We start from the raw sequence: 14,042 nt of genomic DNA on the forward strand, positions 1-14,042 counted from the left end.
TGAACAAACACAAGGAGATTACACAGATATTTAGATCCATCTTTTCTGAACATAACTTTCTTTTATTAAATAACAATCACTGATGGAAAAAAAACTGTACATTTTCCAGATAGTGGCATGAGTTTCTCACATCTTGAAGGCTAAAGTTCCTTCATTATTTTGTAAAAGACACGATACAAAAAGCAGGCAAGTCTTTAGAGTCACTAAAATTACCAACATGCACAATCTCTGAATCGCACACACACTTTTGAGGACATTTTCAACAATGATGTAAGAAATAATAAACAGACGGGATTAAAGTACGCCAGGTTATGAAAATAACTTTGTGATTAAAGTGATTAAATTTACCAGCCAGTCAATAGTCTATCGTTAGTTTGTGTCTGAAATCTTGCAGTCACGTATCTGGATGATAACAACCCACCGTACAGGCGGAGAGGAAATTGTTGTGCTTTAAATTCTCATTCACTCACTTCAAACATTCTTCCATCAAAAGGTCTGCAGCGTTATTCACAGTCTGATAAGAGTTCACACTTTTCATTCACTGTTTTATCTACAATCATTTTTCTACAGCCAGTCCAAATGTTCCACACCTACCCGGAGTCATCCTGTGAAGGAACATTGTAAAAAAAAAACAAAAAAAAAAAAATGTTCATCTTTACTTTGCTTTTAAATCTCAACATGACATTTGTTTTATCTACATAAGGCAGTGATGCAATGAGGACAAAACAGGGGGAAAAAACATCAATTGTTAAATCCAGGACGGATTACTTTGTCTTATAAAAATAAACAGGTTGACATTTAAGAGAATGAGCTTCTTACATTTTGCTCAGAGTTTGGCGAGAACATTGGTGGGACTTTAAATTAAGTAGCTTCAGGATGCACTCACACCAGGCAATCTGTACCTCAGCACGCCTCACCCCTAAAGTCCAGTTGGTTTGACTGGAGTGCTCTGATCCGTGCTCAACACTTCCTAGTGTGAGTGCGCCCTCAGTGTCATACGTCCACTTCTTAAACAGATGTCATGATACGGGCAAAAAAAAGTAAAAGCCTGACACATAAACCCCTTTAAACCTGAACTCATCATGCCTATACTCATTTTGAACATATCAAAAGAAAAGGGATCAAACCGGTTAGATAATAAGTGGTAGAGGTTCTGTTGAGTTACCTTCAGACAGAGCCAGGTAAGTTGTGTCCCCTTGCCTTGTTTCCACTTTTTGTGCTATGCTAAGCTAACCAGCTGCTGGTGGTATTACAAAACAAAAACAAACAACTAATTCATGGCAGGAAATATCAAAAGCCTTTTCACAAAATATCCAACCATTTCTTAAAATCCATACTTAATGACTGCAGAAAAACCTTTTATGGTAACAACTTCAACGGGTTTTCTGTTCACACAATCTTCATTAATCTCTGCTGAGAGCTTCTACGCCACGATACATTTGAGAGAGTCAATTCAATTTCGTACATTGAAGTATAATCAAATGCTTCAACAGAACATGAAGGCACACAGTTTCATGTGGGACCTGTATTGTTTCCGCTGCTCAGACCTCGACTGTTTCACATTAAGGTTGGTTGTGGATTCACTCGAGCTCCAGAATTTTTTTTTTTTTTGTAAAACACAGAATTTCACCGTGTGTCTTTGTGCTTTGAGAAACCTTTAAAACAGGCACTTTACAATGACCCGCATATTGTTTGAATTTGTGCTTTAACTTTATTTTGAACATGAGCTTGCAAACTTTAGGGTAGAGACCAAACAGGACTGCTTATTTTAAACTAATTTAGTAAAGTACTGCACTGTTAAAAATGACTCAGGAGGAGAGGAATGTTTTTCTGCGTGAACTGTGAGTGACACATGAAGAATAAAAAAGTCATTTGGTCTGAAGACTTTTTTAAAAAACTGTATGAGCTGTCATAACTCGGGACTATTGCTGAGAGGGGCACATGAAACATGCACACGTTTTAGCACGTTAAAAGTTTAGTACGTTTTGTTGAATGATTGGAAGGTTTAAAAAACAGAAACCCATGCAGACGCATGAGCTCAGCGGAGCAGGATACATTGAAACACATACATTGAGTTCTTGTCAGCTGTTCATAGTCAGTCCGGGTGCAGGATGTGGTGATGTGGGATAGATTTTTCACAGTTTGATGTGAAGATCACATACATGTCGCCCCCTCTGGAAGACAACTGAGCTGCTTCTCAATTATACACCGAAGGTAGGTATACCTAATAGAAGCAGAGACAAGTTCAAGTTAAAGAAAGAATAAACATCTTCAGGTAATTAACATTTCTCTTTCCATTTTGAATTAGTCCATGTATTCTCTTCTTGATAATCAATTATTAGTTTGGTTTGGTAACATTTAAGAAGACGATGAAAACAGTCCATCAGTGTTTCTCAAAGCCAGAGATTTTTTTACATGATTTAATTTGTTCACAACTCAAAAATGTTCTGGAGCGGAATAAAGAAAGAAACAAAAAAAACACATTTAGGAAGCTGGAATCAGAGAAGTAGGGGGGGAAATATCCAAAGCAATCAATCCAAATAGCTGGACAAATAATCCCTGAAACCTAACAGATCATACAGTAAACAGTGTTGTTGTTGTTGTTGTTGTTGTTTTACCTTCTCCTGAGTTTCTGCACCTCTCTGTCCTCCTCCTCCTTCAGTTTGGTGATGAAACTTTTTAGGACAGGCATTTCAAACTTGATATACTGTGCCACCTGGTGGAGAGGAGTGGAAATAGTGGGGTTAATTAAAAAGGATGCAGCGTGTACCACACACGGTGGTTTAAAACACAGCCACACCTCCGACTCTCTGAAAACAACTCCCTCAAATTCAAAGTGATAACGAATTCTGTGATTTACATCATAGGTGACTTCTTCTCCAAGGTCTTCTTCTGTGAGGAAAACCTTGCACACCTGCTCACACGGACCCTGCATCACCCTCAGCACCAGAGGATAGTCACTCCTCTTCAGTTTGACGCGCTCTGAAACAACACAACACAGAGTAACAGTTATTTACAGTGTATAATAGAACCCATGACTTGACAAACCAGAGCTAAATAATAATTAACACGAACCTCCACTGGCATGGACCAGGTATATAGCAAAATCATCTGGGCTGTTTTCAATTTTAAACTTGTTGAGAAGAACTCGGAGAACCTGGGGCGTGGTCATGCAGCTGTTTATCCGCACATTCGTCACCGATCCAAAAGCAGGAGTGAACACTGCTGTCTGAGGAGGGAAAAAAACACATGACACATTCTTACATTACTCCACCAACATATGTGTACTCAGGTAAACCTTGACCGGTCATCTTGCGTCTGCTTTTTCTTGCTTTAAGAAATAAAGTTGAAAAATGCATCATTAAAATTGTTTAAGACTATACAGTACCCATAATTCACAGGGTAAGTTTAAAACACAGGGTCTGTGGGGACTTTCGTTGGGAACCTGAAGGTCATTGGTTCTACTCTGTTATTGCGGATCAGATTTAAAAATGGGGCTGGTAGCTGTATGGGGTGCCCGGTCACTTTCTGAGCACTGCCGAGGTGACTTTAAGTAGGTCACCGAACTCCCAACTACTCAGGATCTCTTTCATGACCCTCTGACATTTTCCTGACTCATGTTCATACTAGGATCCTGTTTGTGACCATGTTTCAACAACAGAGTGAAAAAGTGAATTTCCCCTCCCCTCTGGGATCAATAAAGTAAAGGTTCTTCTTCTTCTTCATCTTCTGTGCACATTGTTGCATTTTTGGAAAAATATTGTTTTACCTTATGGTTGTAGAAGTGTCCGTTGATGGAGAAGCGATGGCGTCTAATTTTCCTCTGGTCACTCGGCGACCGTCGCTGCCCACGTCTTAGCACCCCGGCATCACTCTTCGTCCTGAGGAGCTGAGCAGAGCTCTCACTGTCGTCTGTCCAATCAAGAATCATGACATCAGATCTTTATTATTAGTACTGTTACATGTGAAAAAAAGATGAAATGTTTATCTATCTGTAAGAAATGTCTTCTAACTGCTGACTGAGATTCACTTATTTTAAAACACTAAATTAAACACACCAGACAGCATCACCTCTAGAGAACAGGACACAAATGTAGAATTGTTTTTTCTTATGTTAGGGAAGTTGGAAGCAAAAATGAGAAACAGAACTGGTGCCTCCCTTTTTCTACTATTTTAAATCACTACAAAATAAAATAAAAGAGGCTTTAATTCCTTAACTCCTCACGAGAAGTTTTTTTTTTTTTTAGGTGATAATATGCTAATCAAAAGCTGCTAAGAGCTAACTAGAGATTTAGTCGTCAGCTTTTTTAATACAGAGGTGATTTATTTTTACTGAACCAATGCAACCTTTAGTTTTTTACCTGACAACACAAATAAAAAACAAGTGAAACAGGATTCTGAGTTTATTTAGTTATTTAGGGTTTGATTTTTTAGGTTGATAACAGGATCTTTATAATGACCAAGGGAGCTTTACATTGTACCTTTTATTTATAAAAAAGGATTTTATCTTCATTTATTTTGCTGAATTGAGATAAAAAAAGAGATTGAAATACAGACTTGGTGAAAATCACAATATATTCATTTGCTATAATATAAAAAATGATGTTCAAAAATCCACATAATTGTTATAAAGACAGATCTTCAAACACAATCATCTCTTAAGAAAAAAACATGACACAACTCAATCCCTTAATGCTTTAAGATACTGTTAAACCCTCCATAGATTAAAAACATGTCCTGTTGATTGTTTTACAGATGGGCAAAAAAAACACATTTGAGGAAAATTCCTGAATCTATCAGAGGTACTTTTTAAAGCAGCCACCTTTACTCGATAACTAAAGCCACTAACCGTCTGTATGTTCCTCCATCACGCCGTTGTCCTCTGGTTGGTCTTCAGGCGGCGTCACCTCCACTGTGGGCGGGCTCTGCTCTGTCGCCTGCTGCCCGTCTGTGTTGTTGGGAGAGCTTCAAGCAGAACACAAGAGAGAGTTGAGGAGAGAGCGAAGAGACTGCAGAGAAACAGCTCAAAGCATTTAGTATTTCAACTTTTCATACACTCAAGTGAAAAACGTTTGAATGTTTTTGTACTTCAGTGAGCGGTGTTACGGTGCAAATGAGCTGAATGGCTTATACTGTCAAGAGAGTACAAAAATGATCACCATGGCAACAGTGATTCACAGATGAATCTTATTACTAGATTTCTGAAAAGTAGCAGCATTTTGTTGATCACTTGTAATCCACATACAGTATCCACGATAACAGCAGTACCAGTATTGAATGTATTTCATCTTTGGAGCTCCCTTCGTATGAGCTTGTTTTGCTTTAAAACATAGACCTCTTTGCTGCTTAGAAAGATGCAAACCTGCGTACGACCTACCGGTAATTAAAAGCAACTTTACGGCTGTGGTGGTGAGGCTGGTTTTGTTCCTTGGTCATAAAGTGTTTGTGCTATTTTCTTTAATAATTTCTTGTAAGTTGATTTCTGTGTGTGAAGCATCTGTTATCCAGGGAGGATAACAGAGGGATCAAAGAGCTCTCTGATAAATGGGATTAGAGAGCTAAAATGAGGCTTCAAGCCTTTTGTCACAAATTGATTTGTGGTGGCTTGAGGCAAACGTTCACTTTGTTAAGACTGTTGCCAAAAAGCGTTGCATCAAAGTAAACTGTGTAAATCAATTATTTATATATTGAATGGAAATATAAAGTTAAAAACAACTTACATAAAGCAACGACACATTTAATTGAATTGCCATCAGACACACTAGACAGAATCTATATTTGCCTCCTGCTGACCTACTGTGCATCACCATTTCCGGTCAGCAGCGTGTAACTGGATCTGTCTGCACCTCTTACCCTTGACTGTCTAGATTGCAACCCGAGTGCCAGGACGTAGAGGAGGGGGGCGGTCGGATACGCTCGTGGTCGTCCTGCATCTGAAGCCTGATTGGTCGTCGCAGGCCCCAGAAGATATTCAACAAACCCTCGACGATCAGCTCCCCCTCTTCCTGTTGCCAGAGAGGGGTCATGATCAATATTAACTCAGACATATAAACACATAACGGACAGTTATTACCCCTCTGGGGTCTAGGGGAAATGGGGAGGGGATATTGGATTCCAAATCACTAAAAACTGTGACAGGAAATATCGGGTAGAGGTTTTCATCATCCAGAAGAGATATAACAATGAGAGAAAAATACGGTAACCCACCTCTCTGTGTCGGAGCTGCAGATTCTGTCCTTCATAGTAGAGGTTGTATGTCTTTAGATGTGAGAGGACTGTTACCCTGGAAACAGAAACGTCATGTTTATTATACTTTTTGATCATTTTACACAGCATATTACATGTTGGGAGATTGAGTTCCTGCAGTCCACGCTGCAGTGATTGAATATAAAATGCTCATTCACTTCATTCAAATTCAAAATACCTGTACTTAACACGCATCTTAATTTAGACTTCTTCTCCTCCACCAAATATCAGAGGCAAACATTGTAGATTTCCTCCTCTACACTTGTCTCAGAGCTCTCGTTACTATTTTAAAATTAGAATTATCGTATAGTTTTCCTGTCCAGTGAAATTGGTGGTTCTCAAAATGTAGAGATTTTAAGTTTTTCTGATAATCTGAAGGAAAACGTTTTCCTTTATTGGATCAGAGAATGATCCCACTTCTTCAAGCACAGAATCTGAAATCCTCTTAAGATCAGTTCAAAGTGAAAAGGATGCTACAAGCATATAAACAATCCTGCAGATTATGATGGAGTGCAGTGCAGTGAACTGACACATGATGTATTCTCATATATGTTTACAACATGGAGACAATTTCTTAACATAATGCACTCCATTTATATAAGTGACTGACAAACAATCATTTCTCAAATCAATTACTAAGTAGTTTGTTGTATATTTAAATTATCTTTTTAACTTAGGCTAAACTGAACCAGGATAATGAACGATAAATTGAATTTCGAAAACACATTTTAAGAAATGATTGAAGACTTTATACGATGATTTTGTGATGTACAAATATATTACTACTAATTCTCTCAACGTACAATGTTGACAAAACATCTGACAGATGTGTCTTGCAATCATGCTCTTGGATCAGGTGTTGTATTACAGTTTTATGTACATCATGTTAAGTCGAATTAGGTTTTCATAGCAGTGAGTCATGTTTCCTCTAAATGTAATACACCCAAAAACAATTAGTGAGTTCTCTGGGTTTAAATATCTTCTGATTTGAGAATGTAATGTTTAATTGTTACATATTGTAACCTGTAAGGACTCACATGAATCCATGAGATGAATTGTAAAGTGTCTCAAGATAACATTTGTTGTGAATCGGTGCTTTACAGATAAAGATTGATTGATTGATTGAAGAATATGTTCATCATTTCTGACAATTCTTTTGTAATGCGTTGCGTTGATCATTATTTCCCTGTCGTGGACTAAAAAGTAAAAATAGCGGAGAAATGACAATTAAGTGAAGTACAGTTCCATTTTGCTCTTCAGTGAAGTTCTCCATGTCTCAGGTGGTTAAATCGCAGCATGTCGACTAGCCCTTTGACTCGTTTGACTCTATAATGGCTTTACATCATGTGGCTGAATCTCAGGAAAAAATAACTATAAGCACTACATTTTTAAATCAATGCACGTGTAAATACAATATATGTACTGTATGCCTGTGTAATGTTCAGTTGTCAGATGAAGTATGCAAATGTTTGGAAAAAATGTTCATAATAATAAAAGAGCTGTAATGTTTATTTAACCCCTAACTCCAACACGGTTAACCTAACTTAACTAGTTTAAAATCATGCCATGAGATCAGATATGGTTTGAATAGTGTATGTGTGGGGGTGAGGCGCATTTCATCCTTACTTGCTGATGAACTTGTTCTCTCCGATCTGAACCCCGTAATGTGAGTTATCCATTCTAAGTCTGCATGAGAGGAGCTGAGGGACAAAGAAGCAACACAGAGTTCATATTATTTTCCATCTGATTCAGTCTCATGACTCCTCATGACCTGCAGTAAGACAAGAAGAGGCAAAGAGAGAGAGAGAGAGAGAGAGAGAGAGAGAGAGAGAGAGAGAGCAGCCTGAGGAGGAGGAGAGAGAGAGCAGCCCGAGGAGGAGGACAAGATGTAGTTCCACACAGTAAACAATAACAGATTGTAGATCATATCGAGCTTCCTGTCAATGTATTTCCTCCAACATACTGTACAGATCCACTGATAGTTCAACCAGCAAAACAGCTGCTCTTCCTCCCCCTGCCCACAGTACTTATTTTCTTGTATTCTCTCCTCATGTCTTTGTCTCTCTTTACACATAAACACCTCAAAAACACACGTATGCACACATGCAGCTGTTATACGTGGCACTCTGCCACCGTCGCCCCGCGGAGACTTTTCCTGAGCGATGTGTTTGTGTGTGTGTTTTCCTTTGTGTGCCTGCGGACGAGGCAGGACAGAAGCCTCCAGGAAGGAGACGAACAGGTGCAGCACACATGGGCCACCCGCCGAGCCAAATCATGTCAGCTGCTTAAACATTTATCTCTGAGCGAGCTACTGGCAGCACCCGCTAATGCATTCATCTGTCATATATGAATCTCTACTAACAGGACATGTGGCCTCGGTCTGGACTTATTAGTTCACTGCTTTAAAAACAATAAAGGTAATACACTTTCTTGTAATTTCCAAAGACTTAAACCTCAACCGTTTTTGCAATATGCTTTTTACAATTAAGAAATATCACATGTGTAATTCATGTAAAGCCTCAAACTGATTTAAAAATGTGTCTTGCCATTGATTAGATTTATTCTGTAACTTTTCCTTTGGCATCATTATCAAATCAAAGGTTTTTTTTCCTGCATATGAAGGTTCATGACCATATACTGGGCGGCTGTGGCTCACGGTTGTCTCTCAACTGGAAGGTCGGGGGTTCGATCCCCAGCTCCGGCAGCTACATTTCCGATGTGTCAATGGGCAAAACGCTTCACCAGAAGCCGCTCCCGCTGCTTCGTCGTCGTCAGCGTGTTTGAATGGGTTTATTAAATACCAATGAACACTTCACACAGCAGCCTCTGCAATCAGTGTGTGAATGTGTAGGTGTGGCCTGCGGTGTGACAGGACTTTGAGTAGTCAGAAGACGTGAAAAGCGCTACACAAGCTCAAGTCCATTTACCATTAACAATACTCCACTAAAACGTCTTCTATATTTCAGCCGTACTTTTGTGTTCAGAACTGTTAAGGAAATGTTAGCTAACTAATTACAGCCGGCTAAACGTACAAAAAAAACCAAAAAACTACGGCACTGCGAATGCTAAGAGTTGATGCTAGATGGTCACCTCTGCTTTACTCCCTTGTTTTCATTGTTGGCTCTATTTGTTATTAAAGAAGTATAGAAGTCCCTTAGGTGAGAAGTTCAGCAGTTGTTTGGGCTGAAATAATAATTGACTTTTAGTAAAAGGGACAAATTAAGTCCTTGTGCGGGTCAGTTTGGCAAATCTTGGATTTTCCTTTAGACACAACTAAGTGCATAGTTTATTTCCATAATGCTACCTTTGATAGTGAGTGCATCTGTTATACACAACAGATACCAACTTGTGAAGGTCATAAAAAACATATCGGCCAAATAAGAACTTATATGTCAGTAACAAGTCCAGAAGTAATCTTACCGTGGTGTAGACGGTGTGTGATAGTTGAGTCACCGGACGGAGGGAGCTGAAAGTGTGACGAGAGAAAGAAGTTCAATGTCTCGTATATCGTCAGGTTAATAAGAAGTTGTGTCCCTCCGGGGGTTGGCTTCAAAAGGCCCACGGGGGTCTCTTCATGCGAGTGTGACAGTGATCAGTCGGTGAAGAGTAGGGGGGGGCGCATTTACAGGAAGTGCTCCCCTTCCGCTAAATCACTTCCTCCTTTACTCAGTCACACAGGAAACTGACAGCAGCCTTTGCACACCCCAAAACTTCCTCAATTCAAGAGGCCTGGATGAGCGATCTGTTAACCCAAACAAAGAGTTTACTCACACAGGAGCACTAAATCAAAAACAGATAAGCCACACTTCCATTTGTGCGTTCCTGATCTAAACAGATATCTAAACGTATTGTAAACAAAACATATTAATGAGGTCATTTAGCAACTTTAAACACACAGTGTAGATAAGCTGAGGCTGTCAATCTCGAGAAGAAACGTGTTTGATAATTGTGGAAGGATTAAATATTAAACACCAATCAGCCCAGAACCCCTGCCAAGGTCTATAAATATTTCAGCATCTATATTAGCCCTGTCAGACGCTCAAAAGCTAACCATCCACCGCCACAATGGAGATCATTAGTCTTTAATGGTGCCGTCGTGGTCAAGGGCAGCTGTGATCATAGACTCATTAACGGGTGATGTCAGTGGGCTGACAGTTGTAATTGTCTGGTGTCGAGTCCAAAGACCAAAGTGAACTTTAAGTCAACTTTATTTGTTTATCAAATCGATAAATCCCCCCCCGATGTCAACACCTGAAACAAAGATAAAATCTGACATTTCACCTTTAAAGCTGCTGCTGAAGCATCGATCACGTCGTAATGAATGCGGTCTCTGTTGGTGAAAAGTTTGCAGGATATTTCCCAGATTTTTGGATTTGTGTGTTTAGCTGATATGATCCAGAGAGGATGTCCACAGGAATCTCAGAGTTTTCTAAAACGTCACGATAGAGCTGGGAGTTTGTCTTTATTGTGCTTATGTGACAAATCTTTGTTTTCTCCTTGTTGAAGACTACTTTACCATAATGTAGGGAGGGCTCTGTCATTTTTTCTAACTTACTACTGCCTACAAATAACACATAAAAAAAAATAATAATAAAGGCCAGCAAATATATTTTAACAATTTCTCAATTTCCTGATCTGATGAAATGATCGAATCTGTGACTTAAATCTGTTATTGATTACACAGAACATAATGCCTTCTCAATGAAATGTACTGAAACAGCTGTGCATGGGACACAAAAACACAATTTGTTATTTTGGCCGGTAAAAAAACATGTTTGGCCGGTGAATTTTTTCATCTACCTGCCACCTTGGCTGGTGAGTCAAAAAGTTAATTTCGGACCTTGTCTCTAACTTTGCCTTTTTTTTTTTTGGCAAATTGTCAAAACTTGGTTAAAGCCAGACCATCATACAGATCTTAAGTTAAATAGTTTTCTTCAAAGAAACACTAGCTCACCCCCTGACCATTGCTGCAATATTTACAGTAAAATCTATACTTTGTCCGGCTCAGCTATAGCAGACAATGTAATCCATTAAATGAAGGAAAACATGAAACTAGCCGACACTGTGAAGGTACATCAACACGTTAACTCTCACCTGGATCATTTTTACAACAGGCTACAAAGAACTCTTGTTCTCGCTATTAATAACTTCTTCACACCGTCCAAAGTGTTGATACAGATTGCTTATCTTGTCAAACCCAGAGCCCAAAACTCAAACCCTCCATATCCACTATGAGAAATGACAATGTATCGTAAAAAACACTCTTATATTAAAGAAGCTAGAGCCAGCTTTCTTTTTTTTTAACAGTGTTGCTTTATAAATGCCTGAATCTCTCAAATAATTAAACCTATTAGTTTGATCTATCATTGCAGCTTCTGTACAGCCCAGTTTCCCCCCCAAAAAAATTAGAAACATGTTTGCAATTCAACTCTGAAGTCGGCATATATAATGTTCCAAATAATATGAAATCTCTCAGTTTCAACATTTGACATGTTGTCTTTGTGCTGTTTTCAATCCATTATGGGGTTTCAAATCATGAAATTCTGTCCCAACTTGTTTTGCACAACATGTTCAATGTCTGTATTAAAATGACTTCTTAAGAGAAATCTCCATTCATGTGTAGTTCACTTGACATTTAAACAGCAACCCAGTTGATAAAAAAGCAATGATTTCTGTTGTCAGCTGTAACCAGAGGATCTCTCTGGAAATTATCTGTATGACATTAAGACAGCAGAAAGCAGCTTCTGCTTTTCACCGACAGCAGCATATAAATACAGCAAAGCCAACCCCCAGATATCACAGTCTGGTTTCAGCCGAGGGAGCTTCTTCTCTGTCCAAATGTAGTCCTCTTTGACTGAATTCCTCCTCTGTTCTCATCATAACATCAGACAATCCTCAGCCTTCATGCTCCTATCTTTATGTCCCTTTTGCCTTCATCTGCTTAGTGTTTTTTTTTTTTTTAACTGTCCCATTTTGCTGATTAAAAAAATGCTGTCCTCTCTGCTGTCTTGCCTGTTTTCCTCATTCAGCCTCCTCCTCCTCCCTTCTTGTGAAAGACTAGAAAGGCCTGCACCATGCTATTAAAACTCATGACCACTACTTCCTGACAGCCTCCCTCCCACCCCAAACACACACATTCTCTGTGTCTTCCATTGACACACATGCACGCTTGTTTTCTGGCCTCTTCGCCTCTGAACCCCCTCTGTCAAAGTCTTTAGCTTAGATGAAAGATGTATAGCTTTAAAGCGCCTCCTGTCCTCTTTTAAACCCCCCGCCACCCCTACCTTCAGCCTCCACATTACTCCTGCTCTGCCTCACTATTGTCACAATTGTCATGGCAACATCAAAAACATCTAAGCTCCAGCAACTAGCCCACAACACGGAGCCAAAAATAGTGTTTCTCTCTGCTGCTCCTTGTTAGGCACACTGGGATCGACAAAAAAAAAAAAAACATTGCAAGGCTTGCATGAATCTACATATGGTGCACAGATTCTCCAGATAGAGTGGAAAGTATTTTTTGACCCCGAGTTGACTGCAGAGCTGAAATGATTAGTCAATCTAAGAGGAATGTAACTGCAGCAACTAAAGCAAAAACTGCACTGCACTTTTGAATGCGAGTATGGTTTTGGGCTACGATAAACTAAATGTCTGCAAGAGTCTGGAAAAAAAACAGTGTGCACATGTACTCTTGGAGATTGTGATTGGCATTGTCTGCCCCATTTATGAACATTACACTTAACCTAAAACTAAAGCAAGTAGAGTAAAACAGCCCAGCAAAGATGCCTTTCAGTGAGGAGCAATAATGAATTAAGGTTGTTGATCATTCTGGGGATTTTTTTTTTTTTTGTACATTTGAAATTCATGAAATTTTGTACATTCAAGTTGTTTGAATACTTTGTCCATGGCTTGTATATCAGGCACAAGGCTACTCTACATCATAACTTCATGATGATGGCAGGACTTACAGCAATATATTCCATTTACTGCATTACTTTAAGCCAAGTGTAGTAAACCAACTGGCATCTTAGTGCACATCGCCAGCCAAAACATTAGGTATTCACTTTTATGCAGAGGGTCCATAAAGCTCTGCTCTGTCTAGCCAGCCATGGTTGCTGAGAGGAATCTTAACTGTCTCCTGCTACTTATATAACCTGTTTTACTAAAACACAGCTGTGCACACTCCCTGATACAACAACTGCGATTAAAAAGATGCATTTATGTCCATTTCTGTTCAAGATTTAGACCAACCTATCACAAGTGCCATGGGCATGTCTACTATCACTGCACGTCATTTAAGTACGTCTTATATTCGAGATTCATAATCAATGTGAGTCATATGTGGGTTTGAAAATGAAATAAATGTTGCTGTTGTGCGTCTCATGAAGTCAAACATGTTTTAGTTCTGTTTTTGTGTGTGCAAACTATCACGGTATCAAAGTACACCCAGTGGAAAGCGCCACATCAACCCCATCTTCATGATCTGCCCACTTAGCTACACCGACGCTTCTGTCTGATTCTTGCCGACTTTGGAGATCATAACTCGGCTTACCAAACCCGGGGACGCAGGCTCTACGGTTCTTCTCTTCCACCGCCTTCGCCGTCTCTCCTCTTCCTCCCGTTACGGGGGCTCACCTGTCCGCAAACGGATAACTCCTCAGTCAACTCGTCGGTAACAATCGCTGAGGCGCGTGCATCCAGAAGCTGGTGGCGCGAGAGGTCCATCTGTTGTGGCGGAGCTCGCGGCACAGAAGCGTCAGGCCCCGGCCGGGAGCCAATCAGAAAGCGACCCTGACGCC

The 14,042-nt window shown here is 39.6% G+C and overlaps 1 protein-coding gene across 1 annotated transcript; it reads right to left on the bottom strand.

Annotated features, from left to right (window-relative positions):
* Positions 1–29: 29 nt before the first annotated feature.
* Positions 30–13,995, bottom strand: LOC132974522 (ras association domain-containing protein 2-like). Its single transcript, XM_061038625.1, has 11 exons — positions 13,796–13,995; positions 9,667–9,712; positions 7,873–7,946; positions 6,208–6,283; positions 5,854–6,005; positions 4,850–4,965; positions 3,770–3,912; positions 3,076–3,229; positions 2,861–2,982; positions 2,619–2,716; positions 30–2,224 (listed from the first exon to the last, which is right to left on the bottom strand). Exons 3-11 carry the CDS (start codon positions 7,923–7,925, stop codon positions 2,155–2,157), a joined length of 984 nt encoding a protein of 327 aa, XP_060894608.1. The 5' UTR covers positions 7,926–7,946; positions 9,667–9,712; positions 13,796–13,995; the 3' UTR covers positions 30–2,154.
* Between the last annotated feature and the right edge of the window lie 47 nt (positions 13,996–14,042).

The sequence above is a fragment of the Labrus mixtus genome, chromosome 5 (genome assembly GCF_963584025.1).
Source record: "Labrus mixtus chromosome 5, fLabMix1.1, whole genome shotgun sequence".
In the NCBI taxonomy this organism is placed as follows: domain Eukaryota; kingdom Metazoa; phylum Chordata; class Actinopteri; order Labriformes; family Labridae; genus Labrus; species Labrus mixtus.

Coding starts and splice junctions, on each gene's coding strand:
- LOC132974522 (XM_061038625.1), bottom strand. CDS start 7,925: ATGGATAACTCACATTACGGGGTTCAGATCGGAGAGAACAAGTTCATC. Junction 2,983..3,075: donor CCTGGTCCATGCCAGTGGAG/GTTCGTGTTAAT, acceptor GTGTTGTTTCAG/AGCGCGTCAAACTGAAGAGG. Junction 2,225..2,618: donor GTGCAGAAACTCAGGAGAAG/GTAAAACAACAA, acceptor TGCTTCTATTAG/GTATACCTACCTTCGGTGTA.